Here is a 13,433-nt window from a genome sequence, read left to right as displayed (position 1 = left end):
AGGCTGGGGGATCATATGGGATACCGGGAATCGAATTGGGTCCCTCCTAGGTCAGCCGCATGCAAGGCAAATGCCTTACTGCTACACTATCTTTCCGGCCCCTACTCAGTTTATTCTTCCAGTAAGACTTTGTAATAACTTCACAATGACACAAAAGTAGCAACAAAACACAGATGAGAGAAGTGAAAACCTACCTTATCTAACATGTCATAAGCTTTACTGAGGAGTGCTCGCCAAAACTTTATAGTTAGTTTGTCTGCATTTTTCTCTAGGGATTGTGCCACAGCATTAATATAGCCAAGAACCATTTCTAGTAACCTGAAACAAGAAGGAAGTGCTAATGAGAGCTCCGTATTACTCTTCCTGCAGTTTGATAAAAAGTCTAAATTTATTTCCAAAGAAAAAGTAAAAATAACATACCTCTGTTCAAGGCCTTTTAAAGCCTGAGGACCACCATTTTCTAATACCTGATTTTAAAGGAAGGCATCATTAGAATAGCACAGAAAAAAAAAAAATACTAAGTCAGGTTCAGTGGAAATTCATTCAGTATGATCTAATTCAACCTTCGCAGTATTTTTTGACATTATAATTCATCATACTACAATAACAGTATTTCCCTGTTTATTTAAAAATGTTAAGAGATATTTATAATATATACAAAGTATATTTAGAAAAATAGTCAGCACTCATTTATTTCCAAATGCTTATAAATTACTTACATATACTATAACATTTATAGAATGTTCATCTTTACTCTGTGTATAACTGTAAGATGTTCCACATCATGGATACAGCTATAGAAGACCCCTATATATTATTTCTTAATCTCACTCTCTCCTACCCCAAATTTTCTATACTTGAATCAATGTCAAATATTAAAGGGCAATTAGTGAACAATCTACTTTTCTAATGTTAGATGGTTGAGCTCTATGGTTCTAGTTCATTAATTTTAGCTGCACACAGTATTCTTCCTTAAGTACTGCAAACTTATTTACCTACAGGTGGGCATTAGGTTACACCCACATTTTTTGCCCCAAGAAACGATGCTAAAACATTTTGTGTCTCCAGAGCATAATGGCAAGTGTCTGTAGAAAATGTACCAAGGAAAATGAACTGCAATCTGATGGAAAGATGCCAAGTACTTTCTACTGTACCCAGAAACAACTCCTACTATCACTGTATAAAAGTCCCTGTCCCATGGCTTTGACACTTTGGTTTTAAACTGTTGCCAATATTATGGGAGCATTTAATTTATATCTCCTTTATAGGGAAGCTCTTTTGTTAAGACATCAACTGGCAATTTCTGGCCCCTCTTTACCAACAGTGTGTTCTTTACCACTTGTCCTAATTGAAACACAAGAGTTGGCTTTTGATTTGCACCACCCTCATGCCTGGTACAGAGGAAAGGGGGTTGTGGTGCTCAGGGGCTGCTTCTGGCTCTTCGCTCTGAGGATCAAACGTGAGATTCCTGCACACAAAGCACCTAATTAGCCTGCTGCACTACCTACTTCTCATGCCCAAATCAGATGTTTTATGATTAATGTACAGTAATAATCTCTTATTAAACTTGTTGCTTTCTTTTCATTTTGCTTATGTTGGCTTTTTTAAAAAAACAGTTTTTAAAGAAATTCTTTTATCCTCTGAGCACAGTAACTTTTACTTCGGTTTTCCCCTATGCATATTTGTCACAACAATATACTGAAAATTGCATCTTGTGTCTAGTGTGAAATAGCATGTTTTACACACTTGGGGAAACAAATCCAAGTTGAATTCTTAGACTGAACTCTTTCTCCATTATTTTTTTTTACACTTCTTCATACTATCAAGGGCCACAAATTTCCTACATGTGCAGCATTTATAGAACTCAGTGACACTGATTCAGGAGACTGCCTCTCCCTGCACCACAACTGCTTCATGCCAGCCTGCTTGATACAGAGTTGAGCTGACCCAATGAACATAATGTCTTAACAGTTCAAGCTCACTGATTAGTTGAGTTTGATTCTCTTTTTTTTTCTTGATTCTTAATTTCTTTTGCTAGAGAGAAACTCAGTCGGAGGACATCTTTGTTACAGCCTTTTAATTAGGCATATACAAAACTCTCATCATAAACTGTAGAGTAAACGGTAGGTGCCTGGTAGCTTTCCCAAGCCAAGAATATTCTCAGTTCACATCCATCTGGTTTAAGAGGACTTTTCTCCCCCTTAATTTATTAAGTATTGAATTTATGGAACACTTTTCTAAACATGTCAGGTATTATATGGCTCCCTCTTTGATCTGTTGATGTTCACAAAAGATACAGATATATCTGTTGCCACTTAAGCCATTCTGATGCTTCTTTGGTCAGAATCTGCTCCTTGTACTTTTCTCTCATTGCTTATAGTTTAAAATGCAAACAAAAAGTTGCATGCTGGTGAAGGGTATTGTACCTAGTATGACTAAAACTCAATCATTAACAACTTTGTAACTGTGGGGAAAAAAACCCTTGTAAACCATGGTGTTTAAATGAAGTAATTTTTAAAAATTAAAAGAAAGGTACACAAATCATATGTGATGAGCTCACTATGGCAAACAGATTAGTACCAAAAACTGGGTTTTATCTTGGGGAATGAGTCTGAGCTCCCATAAAGGAGGCCTTGAAATTTCACCTGAAATTCTCAGCCAAGTGAACTGGAATCATGTGGTAGTGGGGACCGAACTGGAGTCATCATATATTCAAAGCAAAAAATTCTGTACTATCTCTCTGGAACAGTTTTTTCACTTGGTCTTGCCCCTTATTTTCCTGTTCTCCTTCCCTATAATACCATAAGGTCATAGCTAAAACCACAAACATACTTTGCTTCAGAATATTATAATTAGTTATAGAATGTATTTTTTGTTTTGTTTTGGGGCCACACTGGTGATGCCAGGAGCTGATTCCTGCTCAGGGAGCCATATGGGGTGCTGAGAATCAAATCTGGGTTGGCAGCATGTAAGGTAAATGCCTTACCCACTGTGCTAGCTTTCCAGCCTCAGGATGCATTCTTTTATGTCTCTCATTATGTTTGTGTGATGTATCAGTTGACTGTGTATTACTGATTTTCACCTGTCCTGTTTCCACTTCATTAACTCCTTTTTATTAACATGTGAACTGCTAACATAATTCTGGGTTACCATAAATAATGCCACTAATTTGAAATAAATACAGGGGTGAAGGAGCTAACCTTGCATATGACTAACTCTTTCAATCACAGCAGCACATGTAGTCCCTTGAGCACCTCAAGAGCGAGCCCTGTGCATTGCCAGGTGTGGCTCAGAATCACAAACAAAACACAATGTCACTACGACTATTCCTAAAGGTATCTGTGGCACACATGCCTACTTTTCTGCTGGGTAAGATTTCAGAATAGAATTACTCTTAGGCTCTTAGGATTTATAAATATAAAACCTCTGGACATCATGCCATATAATTTTCCAAACTAAATCTACATAGTAAAAATAGTATCAATTATACTTCCTGTGTTTCATTTGGTTTGGTTGTGGTTTGGGGGCCATACCTGGCAGTGTTTGTTCAAGGCTTATTCCTGGCTCTGTGCTCAAAGTTTACTCCTGGTAGAGTTGGAGACCACATGGGATACCAGAGATCAGCCATGTACAAGGCAAGTGCCCTTCCAGCTACATTATTGCTCAAGCCCCAGTCCTATTTTTTTTAAAGATATGATTCATGTTTTTATTAGATATTTGTTGAGCTCTATTAATTAGTTTACATAAAATTATTTTAGAAATTCTTTTTCCTTTTTATTTTTTGGTGATATTGGGATTAAACCCAGGGTCTCACACATATAAGACATGCTCTACCGTTAGATTACACCCCAGTGCCAAAAAGAAAGTCCTTAACAAGTACTTTCTTGTTTGTTTCTTGTTTTATTTTTAGCCACACCTGGCTGTACTCTGAGGACAAATCAAGATGCTGAGACTTGACCTGGGCTAGCCACATGCAAGGCCAACTCCCCTACTCACTGTAATTACTATTGCTCTGGCCCTATAACATATATACATTTTAAAGAACACATCACCTTTCTGATGAAATTATTGGAAGCCAGAAGCTGAGACATAAAGGTCACTGACAGAAATTTAAAATGTCGCAGCTGTTTGCTAGTATGAGTATCTATGTTAAAAATCGGTAGCATTTCTTCCTGTGATTCACTCTTATTAGATACTGCTTTGAGAACAGTTTCTGGAAAAGAACAAAACAAGAGACATCACTCATCTTCAACCTCAATGACTGATATAATTAATAAGCCTGGTAAACAAGATATGTTTTTCAGAGAGAAAGCTGTTAAGGTAGCACATCCAATTTTTTTCTCCCTTTTAAATACAAGCATAATTACTAAGAGTGTATCCCACAGTCCTAATAAGAGAATGTGCTAGATAAGCAAGAGGATAAGAGAGGTAAATGGAAGACAAAGATATTATAAAGAAATATTTAATTGTTGGTTCAATACCCAAGTTCTGAAACATGTGGTGGCATCATCACGGTTTGAAGGAGGGCTATAGCTAACCTTCAACATTTAACAATACTGGTCCTATAGTTTTGTGAATCTTGTATCCAAATGCTATACAAAGGCATCAAGGCTACAGTGGTCAGGAAGCCAGTTGACCACTTGAATACACTATCCTAGAGAATGACTCAAATGAAGACATCTCCCTCAATACTGCCACCACATAGAGCCTTCTAGGCACCTTACTGGTCATCCCTGAGAAGCATAAGCCAATTCTTGAATGAGACAAGCTCATCACAAACAAGGAAGACAAGAAAAAGAGCTGACCAGAAATTAGTACTGGCAGGTACTTCTTCTAATACACCTTGCTTGTGCACTTGTGCAAAGGGTGCAACTCTTAGAACATTCAACATATTAATGAGTAAAAAAAACCCATACCCTATCTCTGATGATGTAATTAGTGGAATATTCATCAAGACTACCATACATGGTAAACTTTCATTATTCCATTTCCACTGATGTGATACTATTTCTTCTTCTTGTGAATATTTTCACAACTTTTTGTTTTGTAGGCAGTAACTTACAATACTGTTGATATCAAAGTTTCAGGCATAGTGTGTTCTAGCATTGCACTCACAACCAATGTGAGCTTCCTCCCACTATGAACTCAAGTCATCCATCCACTTCTCCACCGAACCTTCATTAACCGAAGGCCATAGATGTATGAGGTATTGTGTTCTGCCACTGCCACATCTGCCCCAACAAATCCTACAAATAATTAACATCATTTTCTTCTCATACACTTTCACATTAAACAGCAACATCTGATTCAGGCTTACCTTCTTTATCCTCTGGCAGCTTCATTAAGTACTGGAGAATATTCATCAAACTCTGTATTTGATGCTGGACACTAAATTCACAACAGACTGAAATCCAAAATTCAGTGTCAGCCTCTAAAATAGCATCCTAATAAGAAGGGAAATAAACAAATTTAAATTTTCTATCAAATTTATGTTCACAATAAGGGAATTATTTTTAAAAAATGTATTTCACTTCACAGTCATCATAATAAAATTGCCACACCCTGGGTAAATAATATGGCAAAATATAAGAAACCTGCACCCAATGATCACACCTACTTTCTTGTGGTCCCTCAAAAAACTATAAAGCAAGAAAAGAAGGAAAGTAAGAGAGAGAACAAATGAAAGAACGAACATATGAAAGAACAAGAGAATGAAAATTGACATAAAATAAAATGTCCTTACATGCAGCGTAATGCAGAATATTTTGAGTACCCAGTTATTATACATATGGTCATATGTGACTTACTAGATAAGTGAATTATTAAACTTTAGGTAAAACAGTCAATTTATGCAAATTGTGAGGATATCAGGATAATTTGCTCTATAATTTCCAACAAAATTGAACACAGTTCACAAGAGTAGATCTAGATCTATTCCCTACGACATATCTAAAAAGTCACTTACAAACTGTTCTTAGTCTTACTGTAAATCCAACCCTCATCTTTCTGGCTGCAGTCTTCCAAATAATGGATTGCATCTTGATTTCAGTGATACTAACATTCCTCCTTGTGCCCATAAAATATTGCCAATCAACTTTCAAACAGAATTACTACCCAGGAGGGCACCAGATCTGTTTCTTAGAAAAGTCAAATCCCCTTTAAAACAGCTAGTTTATCTGTTTTGGGGGATATTCCAATCAGAAAGCAATTTTTTCAAATGCCAATTTAAAAAAATTATTAGTTTATTAATTTATTTATGCTTTTGGGCCACACTTGGCAGTGCTCAGGGGTTACTCCTGGCTCTGTGCTCAGGAATCACTCCTGGCAGGCTTGCAGGGAGGAGGGGGCAACGACCATGTGGGATGCCTTGGATCGAACCTGAGTCCATACAGGGTTGACAACGTGCAAGGCAAACGCTCTACCACTGTGCTATCACTCTGGCCCCCAAATGCCAACATTTTTTTTAAATTTAGTCTCTCAAGTGGTATGCAGAACATCTTGGGGGTTCCCCTCCCAGTAATTACTGGCCAACAGGCCAAGGATTGAATGCAAGGTCATGAGGATGCAGTGTAGCACCCAGTATTACTTGGGGGACCATGTGATGCTGGGGGTCAAGCCAGGGCTGGAAAAAAGTTAAAAAACAATAAAACAGGGGGCCGGAGAGATAGCACGGAGGTAGAGCGTTTGCCTTGCATGCAAAAGGATGGTGGTTCAAATCCCGGCATCCCATATGGTCCCCCGGAGCCTGCCAGGAGCAATTTCTGAGCGTAGAGCCAGGAGTAACCCCTGAGCGCAGCCGGGTGTGACCTTAAAACCAAAACACAAACAAACAAAAAAAAAACCAAAAAAATAAAAGAAAATAATAAAACAAAAAACAGGACTGGCCATATGCAAAGTAAGCCCCCTAACCTCTGTATTCTTTCTCTGGCTTCTGTCAAAAACATCTTTAAAAGCAATTTGGACAAGCAATGCTAAATCACGCCATATCATGTCCCATCTTTAAACCAGAAAATACCACAAAAAATTTGAACAACACATTGTTTTCCTTCTTAGCTGAACCCCTTCCCCCCTTTATTCTGACCTTTTCTCCATAGGCAGCCACCAGCACTGTTTTAGTGACATATTGTTCAAAAAGCAAGAGGAGGAGAACCCAGAGGAATCTCTTTGCACCTAGGGTATCAACTAGTTGAACTAGGATGGGCAGGCGTCTATGCTCTGGAACATGCGGAAGCGCATCCACAAACACATTAACAATTTTGACGACAATTTCTTCCACGTTTCTGGTGACTTCCGCAGAGTCTCCACCATCTGACTATAAAAGAGCAAGCAGGGAGTGAGTAAGAGCAAATACAACTCCACAAAGGTTCAAGCAGATCTCAAAAGGCCGTCAGATGTGCCCAAAAAGTTACTAGAAAAATGTGAATAATCAAAGACTCATCAGCAAATATTCAACGAGTATATAATTCAATTCAGACAGTATTTGGCTATGAGAATATAAAGGAAAGGATGTGAAGATTTGAAGACTGGATGTAATCTGTGGAGAAAGAGGCCAACAACTCCATGTTTCAGAAAAAAAAAACCAGCCACTTTACTGACACTGAAGTTGCTCATTATATTTGCTAAAGGAATGAATGCAGTTGAGTTTTAATCAACATGGGAATTAGGGGCACCAACCTCTGTACAACAGAAAATCCATCAGCATTGAGTCAAGATCCCCTAGGCAGACACTAGAATTAAGTCCCTTATAGTCAGAACTCTGTATCTGTTGGTCTTACGTCCTGTGACTCATCTAACCAACAGTTGGCATATAGAGCACCAATGGTATTTACTGAGGAAGAATTTTCACAAACTATGACAGGTGCAGTTTTTTTTTTGTTTTTTTTTTTTGGTTTTTGGGCCATACCCAGCAGTGCTCAGGGGTTACTCCTGGCTCTAATCTCAGAAATAGCTCCTGGCAGGCATGGGGGACCATATGGTATGCCGGGATTCAAACCAACCACCTTATACTGGATCGGCTGCTTGCAAGGCAAATGGCGTTGTGCTATCTCTCCGGCCCAACAGGTGCAGTTTTTTTTTTGGTTTTTCGGGCCACACCCATTTGATGCTTGGGGGACCATATGGGACGCCGGGGAATCGAACCACGGCCGCGATCTTTCCTTGGCTAGCGCTTGCAAGGCAGACACCTTACTTCTAGTGCCACCTTGCCAGCCCCCCCCAATTTTTTTTTTGGTCAGGTGCAGTTTTAATATATGATGTTCAAGAAACAACTATGCTGTAATGATAAAACTAATTTTATGAATAAAATTACAATCTATAAATTTTATAAATCAAACTCCTCTACTTCTAGTTTTACCAACTCTCTATCAAATGGACATGCATGAAATTCTCTATGCAATACTAGACTGGCCTTTTCTCATTCTACTGATGGTTGTTACTTAGTGAACAAATCTTATCTTTCATAACAGTTCAAACTCTACTTTTTAAGATGTTATCCTGGATTCTTAATATTGATTCTATTGACATGTAATGTATTAAAATAGCCATTTTTTCCTTATTCAAACAAATCTTGTATTTGTCAAACTACTGGGCATAGAGAATACCAATCTAATACCAAGATAAAAAGGACAAAATGCTAGGCATTGTTATCTCTAGAATGACAAATGATAAGAGAATAAAGTAACAAGATGGGGATACAATGAGAATTCAAATAGACCAATCTTGATCATCTTTAACATTAATTTTTAATTATTCATTCTTTACTGGCACATATTATGTCTCATTAATCTCTTAGAGCATTTAGCTCTTAGAAGACACTTGGCGAGTGCCTGCTGAATTGCATATTAACAAAATTGTCAGTACAGCTCTAAAGTTCCCTATTCTTTGCCAGCCTACATATGAGTATTATAAAATTATAACATGCCCTAAAATAAATAGTACTGTGAACTCACTTTGAAGAACTTTACTAGTTATACAATAGCAGAATTATAAATATACACACATGCATATTTACTCATAATTAGGGAAGATATATTCTTTTGAAGGCTATTCTTGTATCAATCTAAAATTGAAAAATAGCCAAGAATTTTAGAAAAGCTTCTGGTGTCTCTTATTTTTTTACTTCACTTTTATACTATGCTTACATATATACTATATATGTATAATAGTTATAGTTATATATTAAATGTAATATATATTTTATAAAATATATGGGGGAGAGATGGTGTTAGGGCCAGATCCACTCATGCTTAGGGCTTATTACAGGATCATTCCTGGTGGTGCTCAGGTGACCATAAGCAGTGCCAGAGATTTAACTGGGGTCAGTATGCAAGAGCCTTAATACTATCACTGGCCTCCCCAAAAGTCTTAATTTATAACTAATAACAGTAAGAAGAGAGCTTACCTGAATAAGTGCTGGTATAACCATTTTCACTGTCTTGTTAATAACTTGAAAACTGTAAGAATCATCTAGACGCATGACACTGGCTCCCATAAATGTAAAAATGGACATAATATTGTGTAGAACTTTATCCTGAAAGACACATTTTTCAGCATTTTTTCTTTAAAACACCTAAAATTTCAATGTCTCAGTTCAACTAAGTTATGACATAATTCAATTACTAAAAGGGCAAGGATTTGCAAAAGACATTTTTCTAAAGGTGTAAATATATGATTATAAACTATACAATGTCATTGGTCATTAGTAAAACACGAAATCCTAACATAAAATCACATTACACCCATTAGAAGCACTGCAATAAAAGAGACAAAATAACAACTACCAGCAAGAATATAAAGAAATTAAAATTGCCAAAAACTGTTGGTTGGTACAAAATGATCCAAGCTTTGGAAACTAGTTTGTTTCCACTGAAAGTTTAAAATAAAGATAGCATACCCTAGGTATATACCAAAGAGAACAAAAATTGCTCTTCTGTACTAAATGTTAAAATAGGCCCCAAAAAAAAAATGCTTTGTAACAACTGAACAGATAAATATAGTTTATGTATACCATAAGTATATAACATAACACATTATTTATTAATATTATTTAGCCATTAAAGAGGAAAACAAACCAGTTCCAACACATAAGAACCTTGAAAACATTACGCAAAGTATTTAGAAAAAAATGTATATATTGTAATTCCACTAATAGAAAATGTCCGGAGTAGGTAAATACATACAGTAGAAAAAATAGATTAGTGATTGCCAGAAGCAGAGAGTGACTGAAGAGGGAATGAAGAGGGAATGCTATTGCATTTAGCTTTTTTTTTTTTAAAGTTTATTTATTTATTGATTGATTGGTTTTTGGGCCATACGCAGCATTGCTCAGGGGTTACACCTGGCTCTGTGCTCAGAAATCACTTCTGGCAAGCTCGGGGGACCATATGGGATGCCAGCAATGGGTCTGTCCTGGTTTGGTCACATGCAAGATAAATGCCTTACCACTGTGCTATATCTCATGCCCTGCATTTTGTTTTGTTTTGTTTTGGGGGGGAGGGTCCACACCCAACAGCGTTCAGGGGTTACTTTTGGTTCTACGCTCAGAAATTGCTCTTGGGAGGCTCGAGGGACCATATGGGTTGCGGGGATTCAAACCATAGTCTGTCCAGGATCGACTGTGTGTAAGGCAAACGCCCTACCTCTGTGCTATCTCTCTGGCCCATGGCCCCGTATTTAGTTTTCTTTTAGGGTGGTAAAATTTTCTGGAAGTAGCTAATGATTTATAGCTGTAAATATATAGATCTTGAATAGGGGTAAAAGTGATGGCATAATTTTAATTTTAAAAAGGGTAAGAAGTAATGACTCAATTGTTTCTCAACTCTCAACCCTTTTTCTTCTTGAATAGTCACTGACTCTCCCCAAATTCCATTCATATATATTCCCATATACATAATTATAGTAGAGCAGTGGTCTCCTAAGACTCACGAAAAAGGCCAACTCATGAATCTCTGACTTAAATTCCCAAATGAAGGTTGTTTCAATGTCATCAAAAATCTTAAATTAGCGGCCAGAGTGATAGCCTAGCAGAGAGGGTGTTTGCCTTGCAAGAGGCCAATTCGGGTTCTATCCCTGATCACTGCCAACAGTGATTAGTCTTCTTTTATTATTTATTTATTTTTTTTGTGGTGTTTGGGTCACACCCAGCAGCGCTCAGGGACTATTCCTGGCTCCAGGCTCAGAAATTGCTCCTGGCAGGCACGGGGGACCATATGGGACGCCGGGATTCGAACCGATGACCTCCTGCATGAAAGGCAACCGCCTTACCTCCATGCTATCTCTCCGGCCCCAACTAACAGTGATTCTTAAACACAGAGCTAGGAGTAACCTGAAGACCACTGAGAATGGCCTCAACAAACACACAAAAATAAATGAAATCGCTAACACAATATTTATGTGTTTATATTTTGTTATAATATATTGTCATTAATATTAGTATATATAATATAATATTTGTATCATATATTATAATATTTATAATGATTTTGTTAACTAGAACAGTTTATAATCGAATCAATTTTCTTAAATTACTAACTGAAATCTATGTAAGGATTATATGAAGATTCATGGGATGGTCATTTTCCCCAAATAACACTAAAACTACTGAATAACTTCATTTTACTAGGCACAGTGCTAATTGTTAAGTATAATTCTTCAATACAATCCTCACAGTAATCCTATGAAGGATTCCTTTATTTCAAACGAACAAAAGGGAAACCAAAGCTTTTTAGCATGTTTCCACGGAAGAAAGAAAAGAACTACTTTAAATTCTTAAATCAACCACTTACAGGAAATATTCCAGCAACAGTCCCCAAAAGTAAAAGAGCATGGTGATGGGTCTGAGGCATCTCTGAAACTCGGATGCACTGAACTATCAATTCCACGTTGAACTTTTCCTCATCTAAAACATCTACAGTGGTAAGACACAAAAATTATTAAGTGGAGGCAAATACACACTCAAAAGTCAGAAAATTCTTCCTTTCTCTCCTAATAATGTACATACCTTTTGGTATTCGGCTGCCATCTGGAGAAAGTTTTTGGCAGATGTTGAGCAAACAACTAAGAATTAACTGCTTGGTGTATTCCATATTTCCCTGCTCTGGGGGCAAAGGTTCCAAACACCTTCAGGAAAAAAGTGTCACAAGTTCAGGGAGGTATAAAAAAATCATTGTTCTAAACAATCCCAATAGAAAATAAGGAACTTTTTTTATCATTTAGTGAAGACAATGAATAAAATTTCTAAATTTAATCTTTTTTTTTTTTTTTCATATAGGCTTAGGTCAAATCACTTCTCTTTTCTATTGTACTTTCCAGCAACCTGTTTAAAATCTCAGAGGAAAAAAAACAAAACAAAACAAAGTTTTTCCAGGTCTGGAGAGATGGTATAGCAAGAAGGGTACTTGCTTGCGTGCAGTCAATCTGGATTTGATTGCTAGCATCCCTGAATACGCAGAAGTGATTCCTCAAATACTAGGCAGAGACAGTCCTGGGCATAAGAGGATGTGGGCTCTCAACAACAAAATTTTTTTCAGATAAGTAACACACATCTACAATTCCATGTAGATCATGATAGCTGTTTATTTAATAATTTAACCTAAAAAACCATGGGTGCCACGTTACAACTGTAAATAAAAATAATCATGCCCCAAAGACATAGCATTTGAAGCTAAGAAAGAACAATATGAAAAGTGTTAATTTACTCACAAAACAGGATGGATATTAGTTTGGGTTACTGGCAACGGGTACCTAAATAATTCCTTTAGTTTTCATCGTTAGTACTTAAACTGCTCTACAGGCTAGTTAAATGAAAGTCTCTGGTGAAAGGAGTGTTAAATAAAAAAAGATAGACAACCATACAATCCTAATCTTTCAATGGCATCAAAAGCAAGTATATTACCTTGACAACAGGTTAAAAAGAGTTGGTATCAGTAGCTGGGGATTTTTTAATTTCTTTTTATGTTGTAGTAGTTCAAGGATGAGGGTCACTCTCTGCCAGTAAGAACCGCCAACTTCCTGAACAGATTCTAGATCCTGTGATTTTCTAGGAACAAGACAGTCAGAAAAGTGAAAAATCACAACTGTCTGGGAACTTTCAATATCTGGGGTGTGACAGCATGTTCATATTCTTACTTCTGCATTTTCTGTCTTCTTGTTTGCTGGACTGTGCCTAAGGATTTAGTTTTATCTGGTGGCTCCAATTCTATTCTGACTTGCTCAGCATTAACAGAAATCTGAAATATGAAGGAAGAATGATTGATGGCATAATTCCATGGAATAAAATTAGAGTGGTAAACACTGGTATAAAGAGGGTAAAACAATGAATATCTGCCTTTACATTCATGTTTGCTTTTACTTCTCCCTATGGTAAAAATTCAGAAATAAAATGGACCATACAGAATTCCCCATGATTCTTGTTAATAGTAACATTTTACTTTTAA

At 36.9% G+C, this 13,433-nt stretch overlaps 1 protein-coding gene across 1 annotated transcript in view; it reads right to left on the bottom strand.

Annotated features, from left to right (window-relative positions):
* Window positions 1–13,433, bottom strand: part of HEATR1 (HEAT repeat containing 1) — a 59,155-nt gene that overhangs the window by 16,963 nt on the left and 28,759 nt on the right. The window contains exons 24-33 of the mRNA XM_049789036.1: window positions 13,126–13,226; window positions 12,893–13,036; window positions 11,999–12,117; window positions 11,784–11,905; window positions 9,401–9,529; window positions 7,082–7,312; window positions 5,318–5,444; window positions 4,053–4,213; window positions 421–467; window positions 195–318 (exon numbers count right to left, since the gene is read on the bottom strand). Coding sequence (XP_049644993.1) covers window positions 195–318; window positions 421–467; window positions 4,053–4,213; window positions 5,318–5,444; window positions 7,082–7,312; window positions 9,401–9,529; window positions 11,784–11,905; window positions 11,999–12,117; window positions 12,893–13,036; window positions 13,126–13,226 — 1,305 coding nt within the window. The remainder of the gene's footprint in view (window positions 1–194; window positions 319–420; window positions 468–4,052; window positions 4,214–5,317; window positions 5,445–7,081; window positions 7,313–9,400; window positions 9,530–11,783; window positions 11,906–11,998; window positions 12,118–12,892; window positions 13,037–13,125; window positions 13,227–13,433) is intronic.

This window comes from Suncus etruscus, chromosome 15, assembly GCF_024139225.1.
Source record: "Suncus etruscus isolate mSunEtr1 chromosome 15, mSunEtr1.pri.cur, whole genome shotgun sequence".
Lineage (NCBI taxonomy): Eukaryota > Metazoa > Chordata > Mammalia > Eulipotyphla > Soricidae > Suncus > Suncus etruscus.
The sequence above is the reverse complement of the archived record's forward strand: the minus strand, read 5'-3'. Positions and strand labels throughout refer to the sequence as shown.